We start from the raw sequence: 16,077 nt of genomic DNA on the forward strand, positions 1-16,077 counted from the left end.
AGTAATTGGATACCAACTCGTCTTCCTTCATACGAAAAGTATCAACTTGACTTCTTAATGTTTGAAGTCGTACATTTTTTACTTTTTCTTCTCCTTGATACGAGACTTGGAGCTTTTCCCATGCTTGTTTGGCCGAAGTAGCACTTGATATTTTCTTAAAATCATCCTCATCTAAAGCTTGATAAATGAAAAAAAAAAGTCTTCTTGTCTCTCTTTCTTAAATCTCTCATATTATCTTTTTCAGTAGAGCTAGCATCAAATCATCACGCAGCTCAACATAGTCTTTTTCTATAACCTTCTAAACATCATGAACTCCAAGAAACGCCTTCATCTTGATACTCCAATTATCATAATTACTCGCGTTGAGTACTGGAACTTGAAAAGGAATTATACCTACATTAGGGATAGCTTTAATACCACTTTGTTGAAAGAAGAATTATAAGAAAAAAATTGCGATCTCCGTGGAAAAGGAAAATAAAAAAATATGAACTTAACTTGCTTTCATTCATTAAAGAAGTTACATATTTATAGGCTATTGATAACTATTAATCTCAAGTACATTAAATTTCGACCCTTTTATTTTTATCATCTTATCATATTCTATCTCCATGAATTTTTATCCTTAGACACTTTATATTTTATCTCTATCCTATCATTAACTCTTATCCTTATCAAGAATTATTATTTCATCTCATAATATTCTATCAATAATAATTTTATCTCTATCAATAAAAATTAAGTTAAATTTTTCAACAATATTGATCGAACAAAATACATAGAAGAATAATAGTGTTTATAAATCGGTATTACCTAAATCATGAACCCCACTTTTATAATACCCAAATTATATACATATTATTAAAATACCCTTAGTCTTTCTCGTGAATCACAATCAATATATTCTAAAAATCCTAATGTATTCCTGACATGATATCTAAATTCGATAATAATACTCATAAAAATTTGAAAAATTTGTCACAACTTCGTTACAAGGTCTTGATAATTATAATTAGTGACAACACCATTATTGGATTTTCATGACTCTCCTTGTTATATATATATATATATATATATATATATATATATATATATATATATATATATAAAAAGTTGTTTGAGTTAAAAAAGAGGAAAAATGTTTCAAAAATATGATACCTAATTTAGGTATTGATCCTGTCTGAATGCTGAATCAACGGACGCTGGGCACGTGGCGTTCTCCGAACTGTTGACGTGGATCTCTGACTGTCCGTACGGACCTCCGGCGAACCTGCAAAGAAGTCGGGCCGGGAAGGGGTTCCCGGCGACGACCCTCCGACGCTCAAGTCAGGCAAGTGGACAAAAGAAGTGGCTCTCAGTCTCAGAGAATGCGTACCTCCGGTGAAGTGTGAGGCTCCTTATATAGAGGTGGGGAGGGGCTCAAGCACACATACCGAGGCGAATACGTGTCCTCAGCCCATACCTCAGTATGGACTTGTCAGAAAGGCTTACCTGACGTCATTTCAGTCCGAGCACACCTTTGATGGGACAGTGGAACATTCTATCATAAGATCCTGCGTATGGCCTGCTCGTCGGGCATACCTGCTGTCAGAAGATGTTCCTTTGTCCTTTTCTCCTTTTACCCCACGCCGAGCGTCCGGCCGGTTGGCAGTTCCCCCACATCCGGCCGGTCGTACGTGCTGGTCCGCTCGGGAGCTACCCGATCATGTGCTCTATGGACGGTCCGCAGTGGCTGCTTTATGTCTTCGGCCGAGCGGCCTCCCGCTCGGCCGTATGACTTTGTTCAACATGAGCGTCGGAACCCTGACTCCCGCCGGGGTGCCTTTGCTTTCAGTTAAACACCGGTCGGCCGGTCGGTCCAACCTTTTCCGATAGTCCTTTTAACCTTGTAACCTCCACGTGGCGTTGACTCTGCGTAAGAGGGGGCCCCCTCTTTACTGCCGGATCACTTGCCTCCCCTTCAAGTCTAGTCGAAGGAGGCGATTAGTCCGACTGACTGGACGGTTGTTTCGCCTAGCAGCGCTTTCAAGAAACTATCTTCCGCTCGGCAAATATGGCTATAACTGCCATCCGCTCGGAAACAAAGGGGCAGCTAAAACGCCAGTCAACGCCATCATCCCTCCGCATCTTCTCGGAAGTTGCGTCAATCTCCGTCAGCACGCGCTCTGCGCCTCGGTAAGGCGCTTATTAAATGCTCCCCTGTGGCAGAATGCCACGTGGCACTGCTGCCGTTAGCGTATGGCGGCGGCATCGCATGCGACGAGACCGAGGCGGTTCGAAATCAACGGCGCGATGCGTGCTCCGATTTCCGTGACCTGGATCCAACGGTGGAGGCCGCTGGGGCTCCACCCTATAAAAGCTTTCCTTCTTCCCTTCGCCTTACTTCCGCTGTCGCTTGCCCACCGTTTCCTCTTGCGCTCCAGACTCCCGGTGATCTCGCGCTTCTGCTTCCGGTGATCTCCAGTGCTCTTCCCTCGATTTTCTTCTTCGTTGTAAGGCTCTTCTCCCTTCTCTCTCTTCGGTTCCCGGCGTTTTCTTTGCATTTCTTTCCCAAGTTTTCGTCCTCGGGGTACTGTTTCATTGCCATCTTCTTCCCTTTATCCTTTATCTTTTTTGATTTCGTCCGCTCGGATGATGGCCCAATCTTCTCGATCCGAAGACCAAACCCTCGGCCCATGGTACACTACCATGGAGTCGCGGTTCGATCGGCGCGACGCCGATGTTCTGATCAATAGTTTTGATATCCCCTCCGACCTTGAGATCATCGTACCCACATACTCCGCTCGGCCAAACAAACCGTCGCGCGGATCTTTTTGTGTTTTCCGCGACCAGTTTACAGCCGGTCTGCGCTTTCCCATTCATCCCTTCATCATTGACGTATGCAATTTTTTCGACGTTCCGCTCGGAAGCCTAGTGCCCAACACTTTCCGCCTTCTATGCGGTGTAGTCGTCCTGTTTAAAATCCATAACATTCCCCTCCGACCGGAGGTCTTCTATTACTTCTATTACCCTAAACAGTCCGAGTCGGGCACTTACATGTTCCAAGCTCGGCCCGGCCTGGCCTGGTTTTCTTCAATAAACTTCCTTCTTCCAATAAGCATTGGAAAGAATTTTTCTTTTACATCCGCCTTCCCGAGCGGGCTCCCTTCCGAACCCAATGGCAGATCGGCAATCCTCTCTCCCCCGAGCTCAAAAGGTTCAAGACCCGGCCGGATTATCTCCACGCTGCCAACATGCTCGCCGATCTGCGGATTGACATCAACAAATTCCTTCCAGAAGGGGTTATGTACATATTCGGCCTAAGTCCGATCAGAACCCCACTCCCGAGCGGCTTCGGTAAGAATTTTGCTTGGTGAATTCATTTTAATTGCTAACTGATTTTCTCTGTTTTCCTTTGCAGCGAACATCGTCATGGAGTCGGTGATGGCTGACATCTTGAAGAGAAAGGCGACGGCGCTCGAGGCCGCGGCCGCCAACGAGATGGAGGCGCTCGGCATTGAGCCAGTCGGCTCACATGAAGGGGAGAGCGGGACTCATGAGGCATCGGCCGCTCAATCCTCTCACCAGGACGTGGCAAGAGGAGCCACCCCCAGCGAAGGACCAACCGTCCAAGGGGAAGGCTCCGCTCGGGAGGAAGAGCAACTTTGAGGAAAGAGGCGTCGAGTGGAGACTCCCCTTCGATCGGCTACGTCTGCGGTCCAGCCTTCCGCTCGAGCCACTACAAGCGCTCGCGGCAAGGCTCCAGAGGTCGAGGCTATCTCATCCGACCGGACCCCCTCTCAGCTAGATGCATCGGCGGACCCACTAGAGGCCATCCCCGTCAACGTCCTTCCGCCCGCTCCTCAACCAGTCCAGCGTTCAACCATCTTATCTCAATTTTGGGCGCCGGCCTCTGATCCTCTTCCAACCGCCGCTCAGACGACCCCCGGTCATGGCCGCACGGTTCGGGTCACTCTTCATCTCCCGACTGAAGAGTTACTGCCAGAGGTCGATCGACCAACCACGTCCGAGCACACAATCACCCTGAAAGGGCCCCTTTCCGAGATGTGGGCCGACGCGCGTCGGGCGCGCATCGCGATGATCCCCCTCCGTAATTTGGCCAACAGCCACATGCAAGAGGCCACGGGGGTAAGTTCGTTTTTCTCCCGAGTTTTGTATGCATTCTTTCCGATCGGCCATTAACAACTTCTCTTTTCTTTCTTTTTCGTCAGAGATGGGTGGAGGAGATAGCGGTCTCCAACCGCCTGGCAATGGTGGACGAGGAGTTGAGGCAACTGAAGGCTGCAGGCGGTTCGCCAGGCTCTCAGGGCCCCTCTTACTCCGAGTTGCAGAAAGAGCTTAAGAAGGCTCAGGATTTACTGGAGGCCGAGCGGAAGAAGACGGTCGATCAGGCCCATACCTTGGGCGAGCTAGAGCGGTAAGTCAAGACGCTCGACCAAAAGATAAGCCTGGCCACCACTCGGAAGAACACAGTCATCTACGACCTGGAGAAAAAGAATGTGGAGGCTCGGGGCCTGGAGCTGAAAGTAAAGAGCTGATGGAGTAGCTAGATGGTGAGAAGGCGGGCCGCTCGGCCGATGCAACTAAACATAAGGACGAACTGCAAACTCTGTAGGAGTCCCTCGCCTCCTCCCAGGCGGCTTTCAAAGAATATCAAGAGGCCGAGCCAAGCCGGGTCACTGCTCTGAGACAGAATTACATCCGCTCGCCCGAATTTTCGGAGAAAGTTTGCGAGCGGATGTACACTGCCTTCGACCTTGCCATGAACGCCACCACCACATACTTGAAGTCCAAGGGGCAACTTCCCGAGTCCGCCGTCATTCCGGCTGCAGATCAAGTGGCGCTTCTCGACAACATCCCGAAGGACCTTTACGATTATCTAGAATAAGAGTCTATGTGTAATTTGGCTGCTCAGCCCAAGACATTCCTTCTTTGTAATTTGGCCGCTCGACCTTAGTCTCTTTAATATGATATCCTTTTGCTTGTTTTATCCTTTTGCAAGTCAATATATGTGCTGTCCGCTCGCCTCTTCTCACATCTCTCTTGTATTCGAAAGGAGTTTTTTACGAAGTATTTTGAGTAGCTTTTCCGCTCGTCGAATATGACCTGCTTCAACAGAAGAGGTTGTTCACTGGATGTTGATGAAGTACCTTTGGGTATTGGGCCGAACGGAATGTACAGGCGGTCAAATGATATTGACGGCGAGTACCTTTGGGTACTCGCTCACAAGCCCTCTTTATTGCCTTCGTCCGACCGGAGGGTTTATAGTCGCCGGCCCGACTCTCGATATTTAACTTCGGAGCTCGACGGTCTTCCGCTCGGAGGGTTTATAGTCGCCGGCCCGACTCTCGATATTTAACGTCGGAGCTCGACGGTCTTCCGCTCGGAGGGTTTATAATCGTCGGCTCGACTCTCGATATTTAACGTCGGAGCTCGACGGTCTTCCGCTCGGAGGGTTTATAGTCGCCGGCTCGACTCTCGATATTTAACGTCGGAGCTCGACGGTCTTCCGCTCGGAGGGTTTATAGTCGCCGGCTCGACTCTCGATATTTAACGTCGGAGCTAGAGCCGTCAATTTGGGTTGGGCCCGTCGGATTGGCCCACCCCGCCAAACAATTTAAGCGGGTTGGGTTGGAATTTTATCAACCCAAGTCCGTCGTGGGCCGACCCGCCTAGGCCCGCGACCCGCGCGGGTCGGCCCGCTCGGGCTTAGGTTGGCCCGCAGGTTGAAAAACATATGTAAGCTAAGTTTTAGGCCAATTTATTATCTTTCTTTGTTATAATTTTGAAATAAAAATAATACTTTTCATCCAACATAAGTACTCGTTTGTGTTCATTTATATTTAAAATACATGTTTATGTATACATTTAATTGTAGAAAACTTTTTCGAAGTAAAATGTTTTTTAATTTTTTTAAAAATTTTTGATGGACCCGCGGGTTGGCCCGCCAAACCCGCAACCCGCCTTAGAATGGGTTGGGTTAGAAATTTCCCAACCTGCCAAGTTGGCGGGTTGGCCCGCCCAGCCCCGCCAAATGGTTAGCCCGCCACGGGCCGATCCGCCCCGCCACGAGTTGGCCCATTCGACAGCTCTAGTCGGAGCTCGACAGTCTTCCGCTCGGAGGGTTTATAGTCGCTGGCTCGACTCTCGATATTTAACGTCGGAGCTCGACATCTTCCGCTCGGAGGATTTATAGTCGCCGGCTCGACTCTCGATATTTAACGTCGGAGCTCGACGGTCTTCCGCTCGGAGGGTTTATAGTCATTGGCTCGACTCTCGATATTTAACGTCGGAGCTCGACGGTCTTCCGCTCGGAGGGTTTATAGTCACTGGCTCGACTCTCGATATTTAACGTCGGAGCTCGACGGTCTTCCGCTCGGAGAAGATTGGCGAATGCACCTTTTATCATTTTGCTTCCTGCATTACAAGGGCATAGGTGACCAAAAGATACACAAAATGAATTACATCGGCGCACCTCTCACCCCGCTCGGTACGGCTGGAGATGATTTGCGCTCCATGGTCGATCCAGCTGCCGTCCGTCTTCATCCTCCAAGTAATAGTACCTGAGCGGAGCTTTTCGATGACTTTGAAGGGGCCCGCCCAAGGAGCTTCCAGCTTGCCCACGTCCCCGACCGGCTTCACTTTCTTCCACACTAGGTCTCCGACCTGGAATGCTCTGGGGATTACACGCCGGTTGTAATTTTGCTTCATTCGCTGCCGGTACGCCATCAGCCAGACGTCCGCCTTGTCTCGGTCTTCATCGATCAAGTCTAACTCCATGTTCCTCCGCTCGGTGTTGTCATCATCATAATTCTGGATTCGGACGAATTCGACGCCGACTTCAATCGGGATAACTGCTTCGCCACCGTACACCAAATGAAATGGCGTAACGCCTGTTCCTTCCTTTGGGGTCGTGCGGATGGCCCATAAAACGCTTGGCAGCTCGTCCACCCAGCTTCCTCCCATGTGGTCAAGTCGAGCCCGAAGAATTCTAAGGATTTCTCTGTTGGTTACTTCCGCTTGGTCGTTGCTCTGAGGATACGCCACGGAAGTAAAGTGTTGTTCAATCTCATAACTTTTGCACCAGTCTTCGAGCTGCTTCCCGACGAACTGTCGTCCGTTATCAGATACTAGCCGGCGAGGGATGCCGAACCGACAAATTATATACTTCCAAATAAATTTTTTGACTATTTGCTCGGTGATCTTGGCTAGCGGCTCGGCCTCCACCCATTTGGAGAAATAGTCGACCGCCACTAGTAGGAACTTCCGCTGACCGGTCGCCATTGGAAATAGACCCACAATATCCATTCCCCACTGGTCGAATGGACAAGATACGATCGCTGCTTTCATTTCCTCCGTCGGTCGGTGGGAGAAGTTATGATACTTCTGGCAGGAAAGGCACGTCGTGACGGTCCGCGCAGCGTCTGCTTGCAGGGTTGGCCAAAAGTATCCGACCAGCAGGATCTTCTTGGCCAGCGATCGTCCGTCCGAATACCCTCCGCACGATCCTTGATGCACTTCTTGGAGGATGTACGTCGCGTCTTTCAAGCTTACACACTTTAACAGTGGTCGGGAGAAAGCCTTCTTGTAGAGTTGGTCTCCAATGAGAGTAAACCGACCGGCTCACCTCCTTAATAGCTGGGCTGCTTCCCGATCGGACGGTGTTGCCCCCGACCGAAGAAACTCCACAATGGCTGTCCTCCAATCACTCGGAAACTCGAGGCCCTCCATCCGGTCGATGTGCGCCACCAAGGCTACTTGTTCAACGGGCGGCTGGATGACGACCGGTGATATTGAACTTGCCAGTTTGGATAACTCGTCCGCCGCCTGGTTCTCCACTCGGGGTATCTTTTGGATAATAACTTCTCTGAAGTCGGCCTTGAGTTTTTCAAAGGCTTGAGCGTAGAGCTTGAGCCGAGCATTGTTGATCTCAAAAGTGCCTGAGAGTTGTTGAGCGGCCAGCTGGGAGTCCAAGTGGAGTGTGACCCGATCGGCGCCTACATACTGGGCTGCTTGCAAGCCTGCTATAAGGGCTTCATACTCTGCTTCGTTATTCGTAGCTCTGTAATCTAGCCGGACGGATAGATGCATCCGCTCTCCTTGTGGAGATAGCAATACTACACCAACCCCGCTCCCGAGCCGAGTGGACGATCCATCCACAAATAGTTTCCACATGGCCTCGGGCTCTGGCCTTTGTACTTCGGTGACAAAATCTGCCAATGACTGTGCCTTTATCGCCGAACGGGGTTGATATTGAATGTCGAATTCGCTCAACTCCGTGGTCCACTTAATAAGTCGCCCGGACGCTTCTGGGTTCAACAACACTCTTCCCAATGGGCTATTCGTCCGGACGATGATAGTATGCGCCAGAAAATAAGGGCGAAGTCTCCGAGCGGCTAAGACCAAAGCAAACGCTAGTTTCTCGAGCCCAGTGTAGCGAGATTCAGCATCATTTAAAATATGACTTAGAAAATACACAGGTTGCTCTTCGCCACTCGACCGGACTAGCGCCGAGCCCACAGCATGTCAGGTTGAGGATAAATAAATAAAGAATGGTTCACCTGCAGCTGGCTTGGCTAACACGGGCAGAGAATTCAGATATGCCTTCAGTTCTTCGAACGCCCGATCACATTCTTCATCCCAATGGAACTTGGTAGCCTTGCGCAAGATTTTGAAAAATGAGAGACTCCGATCGACTGTCTTTGAGATGAATCTGGACAATGTTGTTATCCGACCGGTCAAGCGCTGCACTTCCCTCAGATTTCTTGGAGGCGACATATCTTGTAGAGCTTTCACCTTGCTGGGATTTGCTTCGATGCCCCGCTCGGTCACTATGTAACCCAAGAAACGCCCTTCTCCTTTTGCTCCGAACAGACACTTCTGAGGGTTTAGTTTAACTCCATACCTCCTCAGCATTCGGAAAGTCTCTTCCATGTCTTCAAAGAGGTCGGCCGCTCGGACTGACTTGATGAGAATATCATCCACGTACACTTCTAAATTTCGTCTGATCTGCTCCTTGAAGACTTTGTTCATCAAGCGCTGGTAGGTCACCCCCGCGTTCTTCAGTCCGAACGACATCACATTGTAGTAGTATGTGCCGTCGGCTGTAACGAAGCTAACCTTCTCTTGATCTTCTCGGGCGAGCGGTACTTGATGGTAGCCCTGATAAGCGTCGAGCATACATATCAACTCGCAGCCAGCTGTGGAGTCCACCAGTTGATCGATCCGGGACAAGGGATAAAAATCCTTCGGGCATGCTTTGTTGAGATCCCAGAAATTGATGCATACCCTCCACTTGTTGCCCGGTTTGGAGACTAGTACCACGTTCGCCAGCCAACTCGGGAACTGGACCTCGCGTATGTGGCCGACCTCCAGGAGCCTCTCGACCTCCGATCGGATGATGACATTTTGTTCGGCGCTGAAGTCCCTCTTCCTTTGCTTCACCGGCCGAGCATCCGGTCGGATGTGGAGCTTATGCTGTGCTATAATTGGTGAAATCCCGGGCAGCTCATGCGTCGACCAGGCGAAGACGTCATAATTTCTCTGGAGGCATTTGATCACTTCCCCTTTCTAGCTTGCTTCCAGATCGGCCGCGACGAATGTGGTGGCCTCCGATCGGGTTGGATGGATCTGCACCTCCTCTTTTTCTTCATAAACCAAAGATGGTGGTTTTTCAGTTATGGTGTTTACCTCGATCCGCGGTGTCTTCCGAGTGGAACTGGCGTCAGCTCGGACCATCTCGACGTAGCATCGCCGAGCCGCCAGCTGGTCTCCCCGTACTTCTCCCACCTTGTCTTCAACTGGGAACTTGATTTTCTGGTAGAAGGTGGAGACGGCCGCTCGGAACTCACTGAGCGCCGGTCGCCCAAGGATGACGTTATATGCGGAGGGAGAGTCGACCACGATGAAGTTTGCAGTCCGCGTCTGTCTGAGCGGCTCCTCTCCCAGCGAAATAGCCAGTCGGATCTGTCCGACCGGCAGAACTACATTGCCCGTAAACCCGTAGAGGGGGGTTGTCATGGGCAGCAGCTCGGCTCGATCAATTTGCAGTTGATCAAAAGCTTTTTTGAATATGATGTTGACTGAGCTGCCTGTATCAACGAAAATGCGGTGAATAGTATAATTGGCTATTACCGCTTTGATGAAAAGAGCGTCGTCATGTGGCACTTCAACTCCCTCCAAGTCCTTGGGCCCGAAGCTGATTTCGGGTCCGCTCGCCCTTTCCTGGCTGCAGCCGACCGCATGGATCTGGAGCTGCCTAACGCTTGCCTTCCTGGCTCTGTTGGAGTCTCCTCCAATCGGCCCGCCCGCTATAATGTTGATTTCGCCTCGGGAAGTGTTGTTTCTATTTTCTTCTTCCCGAGTGGACGATCTAGGCTGCTCCCTAGACATCCGGGGATTCTCACGCCTTGGAGTATGATGCCGCTCGGGAGTCTGTCTTTGTCGCCTGTCGGATATCATCCGATCGGCCTCCCGAGGTCTCTGTCGCCTGTCGGATGATGGCGATCGACGACCGCCACTCCGGGGAACGGGGTGCGCGATCAGGGGAAGGCTTCGGCGGTCTCTTGTGTTATGCGTGTCGGTCCGGTGAAATGAGCAGAACATGGGGGTCCATCTCTTCTTTTGCTTGGGTCGCTCGGCAGATACTTCTTGGATGGCGTGGCTCCCTGCATGTGGGTGAGGACGGGCTGCCTCAACTCGCGGTCCTCTTGGCGGCTGAAGGCTAGTCAGTTGCTTCCGCTCGGCAGGGGCCTGCCGCTCGATTGGCGCTTCCTTTCTTCTGGCCGCTTGAGCTTCCTCCACATTGATGTATTCATTGGCCCTGTGTAACATATGGTCGTAGTCTCGGGGCGGCTTCCGGATGAGTGAACGGAAGATGTCGCCGTCCACCAAGCCTTGTGTGAAGGCATTCATCATGGTTTCCAAGGTGGTCGTTGGAATATCCATGGCCACCTGGTTGAATCGCTGAATATAAGCTTTGAGCGGCTCTCTGAGCTTTTGCTTTATGGCGAACAGGCTGACACTTATCTTCTGATAACGCCGACTGCTTGCAAAGTGGTGTTGGAAGGCCGTGCGGAAGTCTTTGAAACTTGTGATGGATCCGTCCGGCAGCCTCCGAAACCACCGTTGAGCCGATCCCGAGAGGGTAGTGAGGAAAACCCGACACTTCACTCCATCTGTGTATTGATGAAGGGTAGCTGTGTTGTCGAACTTACCCAAATGATCGTCTGGGTCGGTGGTCCCGTTGTATTCACCGATCGCGGGGGGCACATAGTGCTTTGGCAGAGGGTCTCGTAGAATGACTTCTGAGAATTGCCGGTTAATCCGCTCGGGAGAAGCGTCCGTCCGGGAGGCCTTGCCTTTTCTGTGGTCTCGTATTGGCACTTCATCTGATGAAGATCCTCTATCACGATGAACTGCTGCGGCTTCAGGAGGCGTGCGGAATAAGGCCCGATGAAATGTAACCGTAGCCTGAGGTGCTTCCGCTCGGCCTCCTGATGCTGATGTCGCTTGCTGCTCAATCCGCTCGGCTTGCGACTTCTGTCTCTGTTCCACAAGCTTAGCTGCTCTTGTCTCGATCAGAGCGTCGAGTTCCTCTGTGGAGAGCATCACCGAGTGCGGTCGTCCAGCTTCGTCCATTGCTTCTGATCGGATGCAGGAGCGTTCCCACAGACGGCGCCAAATTGATCATGTCCGAACGCTGAATCAACAGACGCTGGACACGTGGCGCTCTCCGAACTGCTGACGTGGATCTCTGACTGTCCGCACGGACCTCCGGCGAACCTGCAAAGAAGTCGGGCCAGGAAGGGGTTCCCGGCGACGATCCTCCGACGCTCAAGTCAGGCAAGTGGACAAAAGAAGTGGCTCTCAGTCTCAGAGAATGCGTACCTCCGGCGAAGTGTGAGGCTCCTTATATAGAGGTGGGGAGGGGCTCAAGCACACATACCGAGACGAATACGTGTCCTCAGCCCATACCTCAGTATGAGCTTGTCAGAAAGGCTTACCTAACACCATACTGCTACAGTCCGAGCACACCTTTGATGAGACAGTGGAACATTCTGTCATAAGATCCTGCGTATGGCCTACTCGTCGGGCATACCCGCTGTCAGAAGATGTTCCTTTGTCCTTTTCTCCTTTTACCCCACGCCGAGCGTCCGGCCGGTCGACAGTTCCCCCACATCCGGCCGGTCGTACGTGCTGGTCCGCTCGGGAGCTACCCGATCATGTGCTCTATGGACGGTCCGCAGTGGCTGCTTTATGTCTTCGGCCGAGCGGCCTCCCGCTCGGCCGTATGACTTTGTTCAACATGAGCGTCGGAACCCTGACTCCCGCCGGGGTGCCTTTGCTTTCAGTTAAACACCGGTCGGCCGGTCGGTCCAACCTTTTCCGATAGTTCTTTTAACCTTTTAACCTCCACATGGCGTTGACTTTGCGTAAGGGGGGGCCCCTCCTTACTGCCTGATCAGGTATTATAAAAATTAGATATGTATAATACGCTTAAAATGCCATTTATAAATTCTAAAATAAATCATCTTATTTTTAAAATCGCCATATTTCAATGTGATTATACTAGTGAGCATAAAGAATATAGCTTATTGTTTTATTCGGCTCAATTTCATAATTAGGATCACAAAAATATTTAATGGCCACTGATAATTCTAACTAATTTGGAAATTTGAAATAACTTGTTTTTGCATGAAACGAAAATGCCAAAAATAGATCAATAATTTATTTATTTATTCATCGTATCAAAACACAAGCAATTAACATTAATCCCCAAACAGGTGGTTAGCCGATTAAACTTATATACATGCGTGAGTTCCGAAGAGAAGGGCTCACAGATCAAAATGAAGACAACAAATGCTGTTCTTAGTTGTTCTTCAGACTTGTTCTTCACTAGCAAACCTATTTCACTACACAAAATGTGTGTATATACAACCACCAAAATAGCAAAAGTTTATCCTTTTTGTAAGTTGGGGCATTCTCGAGCCCAATGGCCAAGCTTGCAGCACTTGAAGCACTTGTTCGAGCCAGAAGACTTCTTTCCTGTTCCAACAGAGGCATCAGTCGATGAGGAAGACAGCTTCTTAGGGCAATCCCTGGCCCAGTGGCCGTCTTCTCCGCATCTGAAGCACGAATTTGAGGAAGTGGAAGCAGGAGGCTTTCCAGTTGTGTTTTCAGAGGAATCAGATGAAGATGGCAAGCGGTTGGGGCAATCCCGGTGCCAGTGACCTTCCTCTCCACACCTATAGCAACGTGAGTTGTCTCTCTCGTTACACTGTCGGGTGCTCGAGTTCTTGCTAAGCTCCTTGCTAGTCTCTTGATCTATAACAGTAAGTGAATGTTGAGCTGCCCGATCACAGAGCCATTTGAAGAGATCACAACTCTTTCCCTAAGTTGAAGAGAATGCCACAAATAATATTAAGATGGAGAGAATAAGCACAAAATGACAATGATACAGAAGCAGTTTATTCCAGAGAAATATCAAGAAGGGATAGATTAAGTCTTCGTCTAAAAAAAGAAACTAAGGGGAATTATTGAATCATAACTGGATGCATCAAAAAATTAATTTCTTGTGCTAACACTATTGACGCAGTTACAGATCTAAAGTGGGTTATGTAACTAACAATACTGAGAAATCATCATTTTGTAGAAGCAATAAGTGAGTTAACAAAAAAAGAAGCTTAAAGGCATATCAGAAACGAAAATTCCAAGTATATTTTGACCAAACTATCAGGACCTGAGTCAACTTGCTAATCAGGTATACATACAGGCAAAAATCCAGGTAGAGAACAATTGGCCGGATGACTAAAACAAGTGGCAAATATTCATTGAAGTTATGTCACAGATGAGCCGTGTTAACTCATTTACATTATCATGTTTGCATTTTGATTAAATTTTCAGTTTTAAGCTTGGTTTTATTTGAGTCCAAAAAGTTGTGAACTAAGCCATAATATATTCTCAATATAATATACTCAAATAGAGCTAAATCAACAAATTGGCTGATAGCTTCTGCAAGTTCCTCTTACCCAACGTCCACATTAATCCTGTTCCTCTAAATACATTAATGCCTTGTTCTATTTAATGTAGAAGACGTTCGTATTTTTCACTCTAGGGTTTTAACTTATGGGATGTTAAGCCTAGTCACCTTCTTCGACAGCAAGTTTCCTAATTATTTGAAGCATAATTCCCCTTCTCCCTTTTCAACTAGCTCTAGATTTGTTTATTATGTTCTCTCGCCATATTGCTTATCATGAATGGCTAGTTGAAATATTAAACTATTTCACAGTGAGCATGCTCTTGCTTTAACCCATGTTTCCCTCCTATACATCAATAATAGCAACATTTTCATGCAGCGCCACATTTGAAAATTTTTAATCTATTTAATGGTGAGAACTTCGAATCTCTAACTCAAAATTTTAAGCTAGTAAAGGTATAAAAGGTACAATGCTCGCCCAGATCTTTGATTATATGGAAGCAAATTTTAAAACATACTAGCTAAGGATCAAAACTGTAGCCCTTTTCTGATATCAATTTAAGGACTGAACAAGAATATTCAATAGTTACTTAAAGAACCAAGTTCAAATTGTGCAGGTCTTAATATCTCAAACAGATTGTTAGAAACATTAAAGAAAAGAGATGAGAATGGAGAAGAAACATATAGATTTTGCCATCATTGAACTTAACTAATAATGCTTCATTTTCTGTTACACCTTTGAGTTAATGAACCAGAACGGAAACATTTTTTGGATCTAACCAAATTCTTTAAAGTTTAAAGGAAAATTTTTACAAGTAACATGGTTCAGAGACAATCTCCATATATTTTTGTTTCCCAAAAGTCAACTGCATGAGATGAACAAAGATTGGAACAGGATATACGACCAAAGTTTACTAAGATTTAATAAAATACACATTTGATATAGCAAACCAGATAGGAAAACCAAATACAAATAGAATCTGTGGGCACGGGTAATTTACAATGATTTTGGCATACCTTAAATACTGGTGTAGAATACTTGTTCGAGACCTTTTGAGAAGGGGCTAGTCCCGGGTTTGGTTGATCGCACCACTTGAAGAAGTAGCAGCCACCATTATTCTAGATGAAAGATTAATCAGCAAAGAACCAACTATTGAACATCAATTAGGGTTCATAAATTGTTGTAGGGCTACCAAGTAGTTGGTTGGATGGGAAAAAAATGACACCTTTTGGATCAATGGCAACAAAGAACGAGCTTTTAACACTGAGTGTGTTGTTGTTCCTTTTGCAGAAGATGAAATGTTATCTTGGAGAAAACATATTCATTTTTCAGTAAAAATTTCTGAGCTTTCATTTCCGATTCCTAACTGGAAAGTACCTCAGCAGAGAAACACGGAACAATACTGAAGGAATTAACGGATACTCACCGGTGCTAGAGGACAAGAATAGAACTTCCGGCCAGGGTTCTTAGCCGTGTTCGAAGTGAGAACCAAACATTTCCCGGATTCACAAGGGCACGCCAAGTCCGGCACGTTGCCGTCCTCTGTGATCACTGGAGCCGATCCTCCTCCCACCTCCTCTTCGATTCCGACATCGCAATCACCGTCCCGGTGTCTTCCCAGGCCGCACCTGGAGAAAGGACTTTTACCGGGCTGGCGGCAAAGCGCGACCTTGTGTGCTCCCTCATCGGCGGCCAGGCCGCCAGCGTCAGAAACGTCGGAGGAAGAGGCAAGTTTCCGGCGCTTGACGCTCCCAACGGAGGCCAGGGCCTCACAAGCCTCCTCCGCCGAAAGGACGGTGACATCGTCGTCTTCGGCGTCTCCTCTGCTACCTTTCGTCGCCATAGGCAGAAAGCTTAGGGTTCGCGATTACCTGGGGAAGCGGAAGCGGAAGCTGAAGCGGAAGCGCCGCCCACTGGCGCCGGCTTGGAGGCCGATGGCTCTATTGTTGGTAACGTCTGCTTTACGCTAGGAGAAGGAGATTCCGCTTTATTGCCAATTTGATTTTAGCACGCGCATTTTATCGATTAAGCCGATACATCGGAATGTACCGGTATAAACCCGAAACGACAGAATATATCGTCGTTGGCTTGTCTGATGGGG

General features: G+C 48.5%; 1 protein-coding gene across 1 annotated transcript; it reads right to left on the reverse strand.

Annotated features, from left to right (window-relative positions):
- Nucleotides 1-12,703: 12,703 nt before the first annotated feature.
- On the reverse strand, nucleotides 12,704-15,965 carry LOC122043444. The gene is made up of 3 exons (XM_042604047.1): nucleotides 15,403-15,965; nucleotides 14,993-15,094; nucleotides 12,704-13,390 (listed from the first exon to the last, which is right to left on the reverse strand). The coding sequence occupies exons 1-3, from the start codon at nucleotides 15,817-15,819 to the stop codon at nucleotides 12,956-12,958; spliced, it is 954 nt and encodes a 317-aa protein (XP_042459981.1). The 5' UTR covers nucleotides 15,820-15,965; the 3' UTR covers nucleotides 12,704-12,955.
- Between the last annotated feature and the right edge of the window lie 112 nt (nucleotides 15,966-16,077).

Source organism: Zingiber officinale, chromosome 2A, assembly GCF_018446385.1.
Source record: "Zingiber officinale cultivar Zhangliang chromosome 2A, Zo_v1.1, whole genome shotgun sequence".
Taxonomy (NCBI): Eukaryota; Viridiplantae; Streptophyta; class Magnoliopsida; order Zingiberales; family Zingiberaceae; genus Zingiber; species Zingiber officinale.